The sequence below is a fragment of the Aphelocoma coerulescens genome, chromosome 11, assembly GCF_041296385.1.
Source record: "Aphelocoma coerulescens isolate FSJ_1873_10779 chromosome 11, UR_Acoe_1.0, whole genome shotgun sequence".
In the NCBI taxonomy this organism is placed as follows: Eukaryota; Metazoa; Chordata; class Aves; order Passeriformes; family Corvidae; genus Aphelocoma; species Aphelocoma coerulescens.
Window position 1 is genome coordinate 12,985,118 of NC_091025.1, and position 16,846 is coordinate 13,001,963.

The 16,846-nt window shown below is 42.9% G+C and overlaps 1 protein-coding gene across 5 annotated transcripts in view; it reads left to right on the plus strand.

Moving 5' to 3' along the window:
* Positions 1-586: 586 nt before the first annotated feature.
* The window catches only part of ZNF423 (zinc finger protein 423), a 227,762-nt gene continuing 211,502 nt past the window's right edge, over positions 587-16,846 (plus strand). For 3 of the 5 annotated variants that reach the window (XM_069026874.1, XM_069026875.1, XM_069026878.1), the window contains exon 1: positions 587-667. In XM_069026874.1, the coding sequence (XP_068882975.1) occupies positions 628-667 (40 nt within the window). In that variant the 5' untranslated portion in view covers positions 587-627. Of the gene's footprint in view, positions 668-8,615; positions 8,663-16,846 lie in introns of those variants that run through there. The other 2 variants (XM_069026880.1, XM_069026876.1) reach the window with 2 other exon arrangements.

Genomic DNA, 16,846 nt, shown 5'->3' on the forward strand with positions numbered 1-16,846 from the left:
GGCCGGAGCTCCTCGTGGGTTTAGACACTGAGTTCTCGCCGCGCGCCCTCCCCCACCCCAAACCCAGGGACCCCGCACAGGGCTCTGCTGCTTTTTTTTTTTTTTTCTTTTTCCTTTAAAAAAAAAATATTATTCCGAAAGTGCGAGCCGGACTGAGCCACAGGGCGCCTGCAAACTTTAAAGAGAACAAAAAGGCGGGTGGGGGCGCGGGCCGGGCTCGCTTTGCGTCGGTAGAATTTGCACATCCAAGGGGGGGAGGGAAGGAAGGAACAAAAAAAAACCAAAAACCCAAACAAAAAAAAAAACAAGAAGGAAAAAAAATATTGCAACTGTTGCGCCTGCGATTTTTCTTTTTTTTTTTTTTTTCCTTTTCTTCTTTTTTTTTTTTTAATTTTTTTTCCCCGGGGGAAGGTGCCCGAGGGGGTGGAAAGAGGAGCTGAACTTGCCGCATTGCAACAGGCGAAAGAAGTGAGAAAAATCAAATAATCGATCCCGCTGCTGCCGCTTCGCCTCGCAAAGTTTGGAGGTGCGGGGGGCGGGGGGGGCGAGAGAGAAAGCAGGGAGAGGAAGAGAAGGAAGGGACGGGAGGAAGACGAGGAGAAGGAGGACGAGCCACGGCGCCCGGACATGTCCAGGAGGAAGCAAGCCAAGCCCCGCTCGGTGAAAGGTAAGGCATCCTCCGCCGGCCCCCGCCGCCGCCGCCGCCCGGCCCCGGGCAGCCGCCGCCGCCTCCGCCGCCGCGACGCGGCCAATCAGGGCCGGGGCCCGGCTTGGCGGGGATTGCGAATCCCCCCCCGGTACGGGCCGGTGGTGGCGGAGACCCCCCCGGAACCGACGGCGTCTCCCCACGCGGGGCATCCGCCCGCCCGCCGTCCGTTCCGGGGCTGTGTGGGTACCGCGGTGTCGGCCGAGACTCGCCGGCGACACGTGTCGCGATAATTGATGAAAGAAGCCGGTGGCATCGTTGAGGCGGGGAGGGAGGAAAGTTTCGCGGTGATGGTCGGGCGCGGTGGCGCATCAGCGGGCCGGGGAAGGGAGGGATGAGCTCACTCGGGTTTTAGCCGGTTAGCCCGAAATTAATGTACCTTTATGATTGGGAATAGTAGCGCCGTCTGTTTGCGCCTGCTGTCCAATGCGCGTAAGGGTGGTGGAAGAAGGGGAGAATTAAACCCAATTTGATAGATAGGGGTTGAGAATTTGCTTGGGCTTGAAGAAACAATGGCCAAATTTAGTAACGGCTATATGAGTAAAGGTTAGACATTAAACTGTGCGTATTCTTCTCCATGCCCCGCGAAGCGGTGTTTAAAATCTCCTCCGTAAGAATCTCACCTCCGTAAGAAAACAGCTGCTGGCGAAACGTAAAGGGAGGGCCGGGACCAGCCCCGCGCCGTACTGCACGCCTTGCCAGCTTTTTGACTTTTAAGTGAATGGGTGCGAGAGGGAAGGCGTGATTCCTGAAGCCTTTCGCTCCCAGCCACGAGGAGGTTAGCTGATGTTGGGGAAGGTTTTATTGTCCTCTGCACAAAGCAGAAGTCGCAAACTCAGTGGTCCGGAGGCTTTGTTGTAGAAACACAAAAGGATCAGAACTTTGGATGCCCAGAAGATGAAACAAAAAGTCCAAAGCTTTTGTAATTAAATAACTCGTGAGTAGCTAAAATTAGCGTGCAGTTAATCGACCAGCTAAAGAACAAATTGAAACCCCATCCAGGGCCATTTTATATTATTTGTGAAATATCCATTCTTTACCAGATGATTGCAATGTAAGTTGTATGTGCTTCAAATGTTTATCAAGTTTTTGTAAAGTCGGTCCTTCATCTTTGTACAAGCCCCTTAATCATTTTTTCCCCAAACTACGAGCACCTTTTAGCATGGTGCTGTGGGGCAGGTTTGCAGTGTGGCTTTGTGACCCTCCGCAATCCCGGACAATCTGCTAAAGGAGCTACTGAAGTAATTGGTAGATGAATGTTACAGTGTGTGGGCAGAAGAAAGGGCAGAGTTAGAGCTATTTCTAGGGGATGCTCTGAAATACATTGTTTAAAACTAAAAGAATCGCAGTTTGAGAACAGTGGAGCAGGCCTTGGGTCATGACTTCTCTTGGATGAGGGGATCACACTTAGTGGCCAGGCCTCTGGAGTTTAAAATATTTTCCTGTGCTAAAGTGTCACATTTATCATTCAGGAAATAGTTCTATGCCAGTGCAAACAGTGTTTGCTCTAGAAGCTCAGTTAGTAAACCTTGACATCTTGTGACATACAATGTTAGATATTTACCATTTATTACTCTTTTGTTTTCTTCCTCATTACTTTCTAGGCAGCAATATCTCTTGCAAGTGGTTGATACTTCATAATGAAATTTTGACTCTAATTCTAATACAGAACTGATTACTATTTACTAGAGCACTTTTATGAATTGAAGCAGGTAGCTTACTGGCAAGTCATAGCTGAGAAACATTATCCCTGTAATGTAGAAATATCTAGAAGGTCTTTGCAACAGTGAGCTGGGTGAAGCCCAGTTTTTAAAGATTCTAAATATTGCTGAGGTCTCTAGGCACAAAAAAAATGTTGTTTCCAGCTTCAGCATAAACTGGATGTAAATTACAGGTCTTAGCTTGAGCTGCCTAACAGGGAGTCTAAGAATGAGCTGAATCTGGGTGAAATTCTGGATAATAGGAGTCAGCTCATATGTGCATGTAGGATAAAAAAATTCTTCCTTTCTTTCTATTCACCCATATCTTCTGCTTTTAAAAAGTCCGTTGTATACATTTTGTGGTCTAGGGAGCTGGCAACCCAGTAGATTGCCACAGTACACGTTTCCATGGAAATAATTGAGATGTAATAAATAAAGGCACTCTGAGGTCATAGGTTTCCCAATTCAACTGAGACGAAAACAAGCATAAATTACGTGGATATATGTGTGGCATTTAGGACTTAAAATAATTTAATGTTTTTCTCTTTTCCATCTTTTATTTCACTTTGTATAGGAGCTTTGCTATTTATTAACCACTACTGAGATTTGTGTATCCTTTTTCATTCAGAAAGATTATGCACTAAAATGGGATCAGCTTGTGCCTGTGATGAAAGGGATTATTCTGCATGCAAAAAGCAAGTTGCCTGCACTTAAAGTGGGAGTGATGCTGACTTTAAAGAAGTGATTGACTTTGACAGAAGTATCGAATGTTGACAAGTCTTAGATGCGCGTTATTGAAAATGAAGTGATAGCAAACCCAAAGTGGATGCCAGCACAGCTGCAGGTCAGGTGGCCCCTGTGCTGTGTTATCAGGTCTCAGGTTCAGCCTGGCAGAAACTTACAGTAATTCCTCCAGCTGTAACTCCAGCAGTAGCCCTGGGCTTCCCCCTGACATGGGATTTATGATTTGCAATACAATACACTGATTTGTTTTGACCATTAGTTTGTGCAAACTTGAAGGTATAACCTTATAGCTGGTGGTTGGGGACAATGTTCTACTTGGTTTAAAGGAAGGTGGTTTCAGATCAATGAGAATGGAATAAAAGTGTGAGTATTGAGTCTTTGCTGGTTTACAAAATAAACATTTAGGGGACAGTGTGGTGGTAGCAGTGATGGAGTAAAATACTCTTCTGAAGCCTTTACTTCATGTCACAGATGAAGCCCACAGAAGTAATTTTCCTCAGCACAGACTCTTGCCCTGTTGCTGGTAACCTCAACTGCTGAGAGCTTTTTCAGTTCTCTTTAAGGAAGAGTTATACCCTACTCAGTGTTGTTAAAACCACGTGGACCTGAACCCCAGAACATAACACAGCTGTCAATGTCGAAGCACTCTGTCTTGTCCCCCATTACTAGTGGTGGGGGCTGATAGTAACACGGGTGTCCTTAATAGTTTGTTCAGTGCTGGCTGCTGTGGGGACTGGGGGTACCCAGTCCACTTGGGGGGCTGAGGAAAGCATGTCTTCCTACTACCCCTTGGTCAAACTGCAGCCTCTCATGCTTAGAGGTGGTTCTGGAAGGCGCAGTGCTGAGATGCGGGTAACAGCAACCCGTGGGTTTCCAGTCCCATGTAATTGTAATTGAGGCATTACGGGACTGCCATTTGTAGGGACTGGGCTCGCACTTGCACAAGGTTTTAAGCATCAGATGCACTTTGGCTGCTGAATTTGACAGTTCTGCAAATTGCTGTCAGCTTGCGGGGGTATTTTGTGCATAACATGCTAGTTGGTAATCAAACTGTTTTGCAAAAGAATGCACTAATTAACTCTAGATTTGTTATCCTGCTTGAAGTTGCAGAATTGCTGTCGTATTTTTTTGCTTTCTGTTGGCAAAAATTGCTGATAGAAACTTTTGATTCACACCCTACCTGCCTCATTTGTGTCAGTCAAGAAGAGAAAAGGGGGGTTGCTCATTACTTCGTTATCTGCAAAGTAAATAAAAATACTTCAACCATTTGCTGAGTTCCAATTAGTTGATTGCTATGAATGATCTTCTTTAAAGGAATGCTGTTTTACCTATCTGCTCATACAAAGGTTTGATTTTGAATGTCTTGTGAAAAGGATTCTCTTTGTCTTGATTGATGTCAAGAATAAAAGCATGATGGTAATATCCCTTTGAAAGCTATTGTATTGTCAGCTCTGGCTGACAGCAGGAGGCCCTCCTAGTGCTATAGATTAGCGCTGTGAAAACACTGACATTTTCTTTGTTATATTGCTGTTGTTCTGCTTGCAAAGTCAATTATACAATGTCGGAGCTCAGTTACAGAGTTGACTGTGGAAGTAACAATGTCTTTCATACTTGTCTTAAAGATATAATTTTCCTTTTTTCCCAGTTGATAGAGAAGAACCTGAAGGTACTGGAACAGTACATTCTACAAATTAAATTTTGACAAGTATAACCATAATTGCCAAATACAAGAGACTTGTGCGATTATCCTTTAATTTTACAGTTCATTCAAGTTTCGGTGGAATTTTATTGATACAGTGAAAGCAGCAGCTAAAATTGATAAAACTCATATCAAATAAGATTATGCACTTGATTGTTCTTTATCAAGAGTAGCTTTTGGGGGATTAGGAATAATTGGAGATGTTGGTGTTTCATTGTGGGGCTGGTGCCCTGAGAGCGTTTGAATCCATGCAGTATTCCGAGCACTGCCTTCAGGGATTAGCCTGCAGTTTTTAATTTTTGCCTGTGTATTTTGCTACAAGCCTAGCAGCATTCTCCCCTAAACTCCACAAGTCCCATTTTCCTGCCTTTTTCTCCCTCTGGTATACTCTCCTGGATGGGATCTGGGTGGTATTTAACTGGTTTTACTGATTGAAACTCCTGCCTGTGTGCAAACACCTTTTAATTGCGGCCTGTTCCCATTGGTCTCAGTGAATATAACGAATAAACGTGGCCAAAAATTGAAAAGAGTGGGAAAGGTAACACAAAAGGTTTAAATATGAATGGGAAGAAAATAGAAATCTCATATTTTTAGTGATGCTATGTCTAAAGCCATCGAAGAAGAACAACTACCGTTGTACAGTAGTGGCTCTTGGAGAATTCTTCCTATTTCTTTTCTTCAAAAATATTTGCACAATCAGTGCAAGTTAAAGAACATAATTCACTGCTGAATTGCTTCAGATGACACATGCAAAAAAAAATAATCAGAGACCTCTTGTAGGACGTTAATTGTAGGATTTCTAAATTACTATTATAAACTAATAGAGTAACAAAAGATTCTACAGTTACTAGTAATTTGTCAGGATTTATTTTGTTTTTCTTCAATAATTGAAAATTAATGTCTTGAAGTGAAAGCAGATGTTCATGCCATCCTCTGAATTGGATATAAAAATGATGTTTTGTAGATGCGTTAAGCTTGTGTAAATACAGATTGTCTTATCGTAGATGCAGCTCTGGCTTGGTTTTATCTATTGTTTGGTGCCAAATTAACTTTTAGGTTAAACGTGGGTAAGTGGTTTCGGCTTGGTTAAATTAACTAAATTGAATGCTTGAGGTGGTACCCAGTGATCAATTACTACAGTAAACATTTTAAAAGCCCTACCTCACCTGCTGGCTTTGTGAATGACGAGACTTTCTCATACTGTAGAATTAATATTTACTTCTATTTGGATAAGTGCACTTGTAATTGTTTACTTGGCTATTTTTATTGAATTGGTTAATTTTTATCTTGCTTTCCAATTCCTATTTGTGAAATCAGTTTTAGATGATTACAACATTTGAAAAATGCAAACCACATTTTTTTGGAAAAAGAAGTAATCTCCTGGTCTCATGTGTCATATGTGTTATAATATTCTCTTACACAAAAGATTATTAATTACCCACAATAATTGAACTGTCTTATAAAATGCCTATATCAACTCCTCATCACTCCATCAATGTTCTCCATAAATGCCTCTGAAAAAGCGTGGCTATTATATTCCCTTGTATCCTAGTAAATGTGCTGGAGAAATGAAATACCACTAATATAAAACCTATTAGAGACTCCTGCTAAATCTTCACTGACAAATGGTAGTGGAGGGGAGGGCCTGGTTTTGGTGTGTGTGCGTTGGTGGACATGGATTCGGAGAGTGTGGGTGGGAGCTGGAGCCAAGTGAGGACCAGCTCTGACTCTGTGTGCATTTATTTAATGTACTTTTAGAGCCCAGAAGTAGATTCTCATGCATTTTCTTTCCTGATGTCCATTAGTAAATGGAGAGAAGCTAGTTCCTTTTTCTCTTAGACAAATAAGGTGATGCGAGTTTTGAGTATTACATCTTCTTGACAACACCTAGATGTATATATATGGGCAGCAGTGAATTATGGTGGCTTATTGGAGTCACATTATTCTGGGGAGTAGAAGGATATGCAGAGACTAAATGGTCTCTTGTGACATTTCCAGCTACAGAAGGTTCAGGCTTCGACCTCTTGCAATGGTTTGTTTCCAAAAATGTAAACAAAGGGACCTGATGGGGTTGGAAACTGGGTGCTGCCATTTGGAACGGGCTCACAGACCTCCTTGTGGTACTGTGAGCTGGTGTATGGCATTAGCTTTCCACAGTACGACTTACTTCAGATAGCACTGCAATACCCATCTGAATCTAGTGATAAGTACCTTCATTATATTGTTTGCATTTGCTTAGAAAGAAAACCTTTTTCTTTCTAGCCACAGATTAGGCAACAGAAAGACCAATTTGTAGAGCTTGTAAATGCCACTTGTTAATCATATGCAGTACAATTATTAATTTTTTTCCCTCTTCCCCCTTGGATGTATTAAGTCAACTTTTTAGCTTTTTTATGTAATTGAAATTTGCCCTTTTGTTACCTGGGCATGAATTATTTTTGAAATGTTGTCATTACCTGCCCTGCTGTGAGGTTTATCTCTTCTGTTCATCCTAATTAAATAAAACATACTGTTGTTTGCTGGTCTCGTGTTGAAGTGAATTACCTGCCTGAAGGCTCGCGCTGGTGTCGGGCTCGCTTCTTGTTGCAGAAGCAGCCGTTGACTAACACAGTTACTTTTAGATTTTCATTTCAAAGGGCTCAGTTTGTGCAGTGTGACAGGTGAATGGTGAATGCTTTACAGGACTTTCAAGAGCTGAACAAACAGTAAAGGACTTATTGCTACCGCAGCCGTGTGGCAAGTACAAATGCAAGGCAGCCTTTGTGGCAGAGAAGTGTTTCCTTTGCTGGATAGAGGCCACTCAGGAGACCTGAAGGACTCACTTGGGTATGCTGGAGGTGAAATAATCTCAGTCGTGATCTCATTTAAACCCACCCTACCTGTGTGTTCTCCTGGGCAATTTCTAGTAGGGTTGATCTCGTCTCTCTTTGTAGCATCACCCGCAGTCATGTACTCCTTGAGTCTGGCACTGATAACGAAGGCTGCTTCAGAAGTGTAACAGTTGGAGTTTCTTTACACAGAAGTTATTTCTAGTTCATATTAGAGAACGTAAACAATGCATTCAGGTTTTAAAGCAAAGCAGAGGGAAAGATCCCTTCTTGTAGAGAAACAGTTTGTTTAAGCCTCTGATAGCATTGCAGAAAATGCGTTGCTCACTAGTGAAATCCTGTTATGAGTAAAAGTACAAGAATTAACAAGTCGCTGTACTCTGGTCTCTGTTGGCTCCTGCTAGGCTCTGGAGGTTTGGTCAAATGTGGCCTAATTCTGCTTTCCAAATATTAAAAAAAATTACACAGAGGGCAAAAAGACAAGTTCTTAATATGCATATCCTGGGAAAATCCTAAACCAGTATTTTTACCCCCTCCAGTCCCAAGGCTAATCAAAATTCCTTTGTTTCTACATCTACCATTAAAATATATGCCTCCCTTGGTTGCCTGCTGACTGTACAAGTTTAACCACTCAGTCGATTGGACTCACAGAAGCTGTTACTGGGTTTGCAAAGTATTTGCCTATAGGTAATTTAGAGACTGGAGTGGGGGTCCAGGTACCCTCTACCAGGGCCGGTACTTAAATTCGCAGCTCTGTTCATTTCTTGATGATCCTCACCTGGCTGAGATGAGGTTTTTCTGGGTTACCACTGAGACAGGTTGGCCAAGCATCCACCTGCTGATTGCTGGAACTTGCTTCACATGGTGGGCAGCTGAGTGGTAATGAGGGTAATGTTAATAAAGACAGACTTGCCATGCCCTTTAAAAAGGGAGTGGTGCGAGGCAGAGGTGGAGTTTTTTTGCTGGGTAAGCATCTGTCTTTAGTGTGAGTACAGTTTTTTTTTCTTCTTGACAGCAATTGGAGGTGGGTTGTATGTTTAAATATGCATCTAAGCTCTCTGAGTAGCTCTGTTAATTGAGCCTTCCCTTCGTGTTGGAAGGCTGTGAGTAGGCTTCTACAGCCGTAGGGTGAAGGCTCTATCTTGTTTTTGTGGTAGTGTTTCTTACTGGCCTTGGTGGGGGTTGGATTTTGGCCTTATTTCTTACACTGCAATTGAAAGAGCAGGAGCAGCAAAGAGATTTGATGGGAGTAGTCATTTAGTATCTAATGCTGTAGAGAGTGTCTTCTGCTCCTTCTGCTGACTCTGAGATTGCTTCTGGGAGGATTTCCAGGGGAGCACTGGGAAGGTTCAAGGTGCAGAAGATGTAGCAGGGCTGTGGGAGCTCCTAGATGGCACTTGGGAAACCCAAGAGACCTGGGTTGTGTTTAACATCTGTCACTGTAAGCGGGTACAGATTTACATGAGAGAAAGTGACTGTGATTCTGCATTCTTTCAATTTCCTACCTGAAAAAATGGAAAGCTAAAAGAAAGTAGAGAGAAAACCACGGTAGAAGGCTGTACTTCATACTTTGGGAAGTGGAAGAGAGAGAAAATAAAATAAGGAAAGCAGGAAGTCTGTTGCTGACATTTGTGTATGGAGGGTGCCTGATGATTAGGTGCAACGCTTTGGTACAGAGGTTGACTTACCTGCAGCTGTATCTATATTATTTTTAAGTTTAAATTTAAAGACTGAGAGAAGAAACAGGTCTGAAAAGTAACTCCAGCTCCATGGAAAAGCATGTGATTATGCATAAACAGAAAAGAAAACACTAGACATGTAAATGACCTAAACAAAATAGCTTTTCTGCTTGTACTAGACAGTGTCAGTGCTTTCCTGCCTGGAGGAGTGCATTTGTTGTGGTGTATAGTTGTTTTCTGTTTAATATAGAGATATTTAAGGACAAGTGTGATTGCAGTCATCAATTCTTGAAGTTTCAACTGTTTTAGGATCATGGCAACATCTGAACTTGGACTGTGAGAACTCGCAATTGTTCAGGGTTTTGGAGGGAAGGGGAGATAAGGGTGGTAACTGGAAAAAGTAGGCTTTCAACATTTGCCATGTGAATATACACAAGTACATATAGTATATGATGTGTGCTCCTCTGTAAAGGAAAGAGAAAACTGAGAGGAATAGGTAATATCTTTTGTTGGGCCAATTAACATGGTTGCAAAATGCGAGGAAGTTTTTCTGATGTACAAGCCTGCTTGCTGTACTGACAAAGCAGCAGCATTCTGGCTATTTTGTTTGATAGGTAAATGTAGCTTTGTTTTAATTTACTTATTCAAGCTATTACTCAGATTTCTGTTGCTTCATTAGATTACTCACATGAGTAAAGAGATACTGGATTACATAGTAATGCCAAACTGTGTATTATTTATTGCTGATTTCTGTGAATGCATTTCGGTCGGGTAATTTGCTCTCAGCCTCCTTTATTTCTAGGAAAATGGCATGCCTTGCCCTTCATAATTTCTTTGCTTTTACTGACCAGACTGTTCCCCCAGAGGGCATGTGGGATGTGGCAGAGTATTGAAAATACTGGGATGGGGAAGTAAAGAAGGAGGGCTGTGTGTGACTTGCACCTTATTTATGTTTATACTGGACTTGCATGGAAAAAAATGGTATGTTTCTGGCAGGGATATTTTGTGGGGACTGTAGTAGGCAACTCTGGGTGTAAAAGTTGTTGCCTCAAAGATTTTTCTCTTTTTTTTAAATGTAAAGAAGTGCTTTGGTCTGATTCTGAGCATACTTGAAGAGTATGGTACAAAGCATTATGAGCCATTTTATAATGAAGCTCTGCGTGCTTGTCTTTGGATCTTGTACTGAGTCTTGCTCAATGCTTGTATATGAGTCTACTGACCCGATTCCTATAATTTCAAGGGTGTCTTTTTTCTTAATTTCTTTCCTGCTTGATAACAGATGAGTGAGGTTTTTTTTTTTTTTTTTTAGAACTCCCATTTGATTTATTTTGATTACTCTTTTTGGTCTCAAATAAACACTTAACAGTGAGCTTCTGTTTTCATTCTTCTCAATATACGTAAATTCAGTAATAAGCTTGAATTTAAAGGTGAGGGTCTGAAAAAACCCACCCCTGAGAGCTGCTTGGCAGAGCCGCGGTGTGCCTGGTTTGCAGTGCCCCGAGGGTGATGTGGAGGGGGAGCTGCCGGCCCTGCCTGCAGAGCTGCCAGGCTGCACAGCCGGGTGTCCCTGGCTGCAGCAGGAGCTGCTGCTCAGAGGCCTGGGGGAACAAACCCCCTGCAATTGGCAGAACGATGCTGCTTTGGTGGTGGGGCTGTTGGTGTTATGCAGGCAGATCTCTCACAAATGGGGCTTGCTGGCTGCTCTCACATGCACCAGGAATTCTCCCAAAGACAAAATGCATATTTTCATAAAGAGGCATCTGAGCTATGATTTTCTTCCTTTCCAGTGGGTCTGTATTCAAAATGTGGCTCCAAAGAAAGTGCATAGAAAAATGAGCTTTTAATTTGTCACCTGCTGCTGTACCACCCTGTCCTCCTTGAGATGCCAAGTTGTAAATGAGGTTTTTGTATCCCCACACACGGCCATCCAAGAAATGTTCTGTCTGTTGTAGCAGTCAGTGGCGCAGCTGAAGACATCAGACTAGTGGCTTAAAACCTGCTGCTGTCTGATTGGCATGGGCAAAGCCAATGTGGTGCAAAACTTAAGCAAACAAAAAGGCAGGTAGAGAAACTGTTGTCTTCAGTGGCTTTGGAGGTCCTGGCTGCCTCCAGAGCAGGGGCTGCTAGAACTTCTGTCCCACAGTGTTGAGAAAAAAGGAGGCAAAATTGTTTCTTCATGCTGTCCCTCAGAGTGCTGTTGGAAAACTCCCTTTAAATGAATAGTTTAAAAATGCAATATAGTTTGTGCAGGTTTTATTTGGGAGAACAGTGTCTTGCCTGGCTGCACATGGTCTCTTCCACCCTGCCTTTTTGTCCAAGCACTGGGGGTGGCACACATGCCAGCTATAAATTCTTGTTTCCTAGCAAACCTCAAACCACCTAATAAAAACTTTTCTTGAGGTAGCCACCAAAAACTTGATTTTTAATTTACACACAGATGATGATGCCTTCAAGGAAAAATAGCCCAACCATGGGACCAAGGAAACTGCCATGATGATTCCTACATATCTGTAGCCTAAGAAAATGTCAGTGGAGTCCCTCTAGCAGTTTTGTTTCCCTTCCCATAGCATCTCTTCCACCATGGAGCTTGGGAAGCTTGAGAGTGTTTTGATTTTTTTTTTATTGGGACATCCCAACAGGTTTGTTTTCTTTTGAAGATTTTCTTAATTTGATGTTGCCATGTTGGAAAAACACTCACCAGGTCCTGGATTAAATACAGTCTGCAAATTGGCATATGTTAAACACACTGCTCTGGAAGGGAGCATGGAGATGAATCCTGGATGGTTTGAGGCTGCCATTACCTTACACTCAGCCTATGAAACTGTCTTTGCCTCTTGGCTGCTTGGCCCAGTCCCACGGCTGTGCCCACTGCTGCTCTAGGTGAGGGTTCATCTAATGGGGTTAGTTCTTCTTCTGCTTCTGGATCCTTATCCTGCTGCCTTCCTAGCTTCCTTCGGAGCCAATTTTACCTGCCAGTTCACCAGAAAAGTAACCCTGTAGCTCTGTTGGCCATGCACAGCTCTGGTGTGTGTTGTTGCAGGGCAAGGCAAGCCTTCTTGGCAGTGCCTGAGTTCCACTGCTTTGGGTCAAACCTTTGTGGGAAGAACCTCTGCTGGGGACGCTGGGCTGTGGCCCCTTGCGTGGGAAGTGGGTGTGTATCTGTATTTGCAGGGGGCTGATAGGCAGGTTGTGAGCCCCCTGAAAATGTGTCCAAGAAATGATGGCTATTGAAGCAAGTGCTCAAATCTGTAGTGAAGCACAGGGTGCAAAGCCACATGAGTACAGCCTGAAGAAGTTCACTGAAAGTTATGAAGAACAGACTCAAGTTGTACAAGTGCTTGCTGCTCTCTGCCATTCCTGGGAGAATCATATGTCCCAGCAGAGGTGTGAGCTGTGGAGTGCTCTGTACTGTGCTGCTCCAGTGGCTGGATGCTGCTCCTCATCCCTCTCTGGATGGGGGCTCCCAGCCAAGCAGGCAGCCGTGCTTTGAAAGGAATGCAAAGCAGAGAGGGAGACGGCTCTTGCTGTGAGGCAGGGACAAGGCACCCGGGCCAGAGTTTGGCCGGCATCTTTCACTGTTCCTGTGCTGGTGGAAGTTGCTGTCAGCAGCCTTGCATGAGGCAGCATTGCTGGAGAACCATTTTCTTCTCTATTCGAACATAGTAGAAATAATGCCGCTAAGAAATTAGGTTATGTATCTCAAGGGAAAGGGAGATTTGTTATTCTGCTTTTAGCTTGCACCATAGGCTGTGTCACCATGGGGCCTGCACCACCAAGTGGGTGCTTGTGCTAATCCTGGTACTTAAATGCCAGACAGTTCATTGTCAGAGGCTGATCTGTCTCCTGTGCTTGGGTGACAGGAGATACAATGGTAAATTCCAGCCCTTTTGGCCACTTTATAGTCTGTTTTCTTAGGGGCAAATTTTGACTATGGTTGACTGAAATAGCACCGTGTCCATGAATGTCCTGCCTGGGCTGGCTCATGTTCCTGGGCTTGTAATGTTGTAGTGGCTTTGTGGAGGACAAAACCTCTGCTGCCCAAAGCACCTGGTGTCCTTGGGCCCCTGAAGCTGGTGGCCAGCCTGGTCTCTAGAGTTGTGGCAGTGCCTTGTGCTTGTTTGTGTTCTTACTGGCATGTTTCTGATGCAGCAAATTTTGATGGCATTCCCTGTTAGGAAGGGTCCCCCCTCCCCCTGCTTTCTTCCCCCCTTCCCCCCATTTGCTTATTTTTAGTCACATGAAGTAAAAGAATTGGTTGTTTGCCAAGAAGAAAAACCAACAAACAAAAACCCCAAAGCAACCACAACATTGTACCTTTCCTTGCTTTTAAAAAACATTTCCTTGTAAGTGTAGCTAATGATGTGGGTTTTTAGTAGAAGCCTGTGATTTAGTGTTAAACCAATAGCACATCAAAGAATAAAATAGATGGATTTCTTGTGTGTTTTCCTATTTATTATTAATCTTGTTCAGATTTGGGGAAACTTTGTGGTGTGAAACTATGAAAAAATGTTGTCTCTTATAAAGGAATACAGGAGAGTCAGATCTTTAACTCAGCATGCTTGTGCAATAGCATTGGTTGGGCTGCAGTCTGGGCTCTCAAACAACCTTACTTAAAAAAAAAAGTTTAAATTTTATAAATATTTCTGCCTCTCTTTCTCTTTCTTTTGCAATACCTAACATACACTGTCTGTTCTGCTGTTAACTCCCTGATGCAGAATTCCTAAGTTTGGGCTAATAGAAAATTTGGAGGATTCTTCATTATCTGAACCTCTTGAGAAATACCAAATATGTTCCAGTAATTGTGGTGTAGTACAACAGGGAGTCACACTGGCAGTTTGTTGGAAAGGGTTTTTCCTGTAGTTATGAAAACCATACAACTATTAAAATCCCCAAAACTGAAACCATTGGGATTACTCATATACTTACAGTTAAGCGCATGCCTAAAGGTAGATATATTCAGCATGCCATTTTTGACTGGCATTTGATTCTTAGCCTGAGAATATGAGAAAAAACCCAAACCATTCCTCAGTTTCTTCAGTCCTTTGCAGCCTTTTCATTCTGTGCTTACATGCTGTAGCACGCTGGGCTGTGGTTCATGACAGGAGCACCTGGGTTTGCTATAAAGCAAATTATTGATAATAAAGAAAAGTTTGCAAAATAGTAAGATACTCCAGGCTACTAGAAGAGACTTGGAGTCAGATTTTTCCCCTCCTGCCTTCTCTTCTGCCTCTGCCATGGCTTCAGGAAGAATGAGCCTGTGTCAATTTTTTTTCTCCTTCTCTCTCAATGTTTTCTATTGCAGTTATATGCAAAGAGATGATAACATTTGTGCCTTGGAGAGTAGAGTGAATTTACTAAACACTGTGAGATGCTGGATAGGTGAAAGTGAAGTATAACACCAATATTGTAGTTCAGGTCATAATATTTGGATTTGCTTTGTGCTTGTTTCATTTTCCCTATTATAGAAGTTGCTTTTTCTGTTAACTCTGTTGTATAAAACTGAAAGTGATGTTTGACTTCTAGTTCCAGTATAGGGACTTCTTTCCTTGCTGTGCAGTGTCTTACTGAGAAGGTGCTGGTTGCCTTGCTTGTCTGTCCACAAGGTAGCAATAGTACCAGCTCTCTGTATTTCTCAGTTTCTCTCTTAAAAACTTCCTTTTATGAAATATTTCATATATTGTATGTGACTTTCTCCTGGAAAACACTAGCATGTGCCTACAAGTGTACTGATATATCACCCTAAGGAGTTAGCACACCTATTCTTATGAAACAAAATGCATTTTCTACCTATGAAACTGTCTAAACAACTTGCTTTGAGCCAAAATTTGGAAATATGAAGGTTGTGGAGTGTAACTAATGAAAAAAATGTTTTTGTTACACTTCTTTAAAGAAGATTCATTTGCACTAGTATCAATGTGGGGGGAATTAATTTTAAAACCAGCCCCAGCCACTTTATAGAAAAATATAATGCAGTACATAAACTCATTTTAGACACTACTTATTCTACTGTGTCCCATTAGTTGATGTTTACACAGCGCTTTGAAAATGTAAAGCGCTATATAAGTGCTTATTATTACTACATTATTATTATTCTCCCTCTTGAAAAAAGACCCTCTAGGGAGAGGGAGACTTGCTCTGCATTTCTTCTGTAGTGCAGATCCCACAAGAAGTATATCCACTTGTTTTGGTTTGTACATTTTTCCCTCCCCGTTTCCATGCTTTTGGAAAAAAAATACCGTGTTGTAGAGATTAGAGCTTTTATTTAGTTTATGCTGGGTAGCTACAGCAATGAGAACATTATTTGAAGGCATATAAAAATCTTAAAATAGCTTTTTATTACACTCTGTGCAACAAAATGAATCACTACCCTGGCATTGGCCCCTGTGGTTTGTGGGTGCTGGGGCCCCTTGCCCTGCCTGGGTGCTAAGGGATAAATAGGAGCAGGTGATGATGCCCTTTGCTGGGATCCTCCTGATGTTCCCTCTTCCAGTGTGGGCCCAAGGACAAACCCTTAGTGAAGGGAGTGAAGGAACAGTGCCAACAAAGCCTGAGAGGAATTTCCTTGCTACAGAGAGGAAGCACTACAAGTTTTTCTGCAGTGTCAGAACTATTGTTTTTCCTTGTAACTTGTATCACTACAGGAGAACAAGATTTCAATTTAAGTTACTTTAATCCCCTTTATTCCTTGACTCATTATAATGAGAATGGCTTTTAGTGGGCAATGTTAACCATTTGCATCCTGAAATTTGAGAGCAATTCTCTTTGCTGCTGTGTTGCTGTGCCATACTATGGTGGAGGCTGTAATCATGGCTAAGGAAATTTGGAGTTATTTTTGCCCAGGTACCCCTAGACTTGAATTGTCATAAGGTGGAGAAGCAGTAACCATAAGCCTCCTTTAAATACGATGTGGAGTTTTCCGCTCCACTCCTCCTTTTACTTTTGCTCCACTGTTCTTGGGTGCTCTGGCCCGTGCCTGGCCTCATGCTGGGTTCCCTGCAGTGCAGCAGCTCTGCTTCCAGCATTCCCAGCCCATCTTTACAGTCAGCTCCATTTTGGAAAAAGGTAGAGAGGAAAGGGAAAGAGTCCTTGAAAATGTGCAGGAAGGGAGAGTCTGAGGATATTGTTTATTACACAGCATAATCTGACTTTGGCCCTTGGTTATGCCACACACATGGCCACTAAATAAGGAGGTCACATGCAGCATTTCAGCCTGGTTTCCACCAGAAATGGGGTTTTATGCACATACCCTTTGCTGATGGTCTGGTCTGAGCTGGTGTTCCCAGGCAGTGGTAGGGGGTGCTGGTCAATGGTAGCTGTGGTCCCAAACTGCTACAAACAACAGCAGGGTGAAAAAAGGAGGAAAACCCCCCAGATCTGCTGGGAAGGCTTCAGCAAATGGTGAACAGCTCATGCAAGCAAATGCTTGCAGTGTGGAAGAGGCTGTAGCACGTGGGAGTGGGGATGTGGTGACAGGTTGGGCCAGTCCTGGT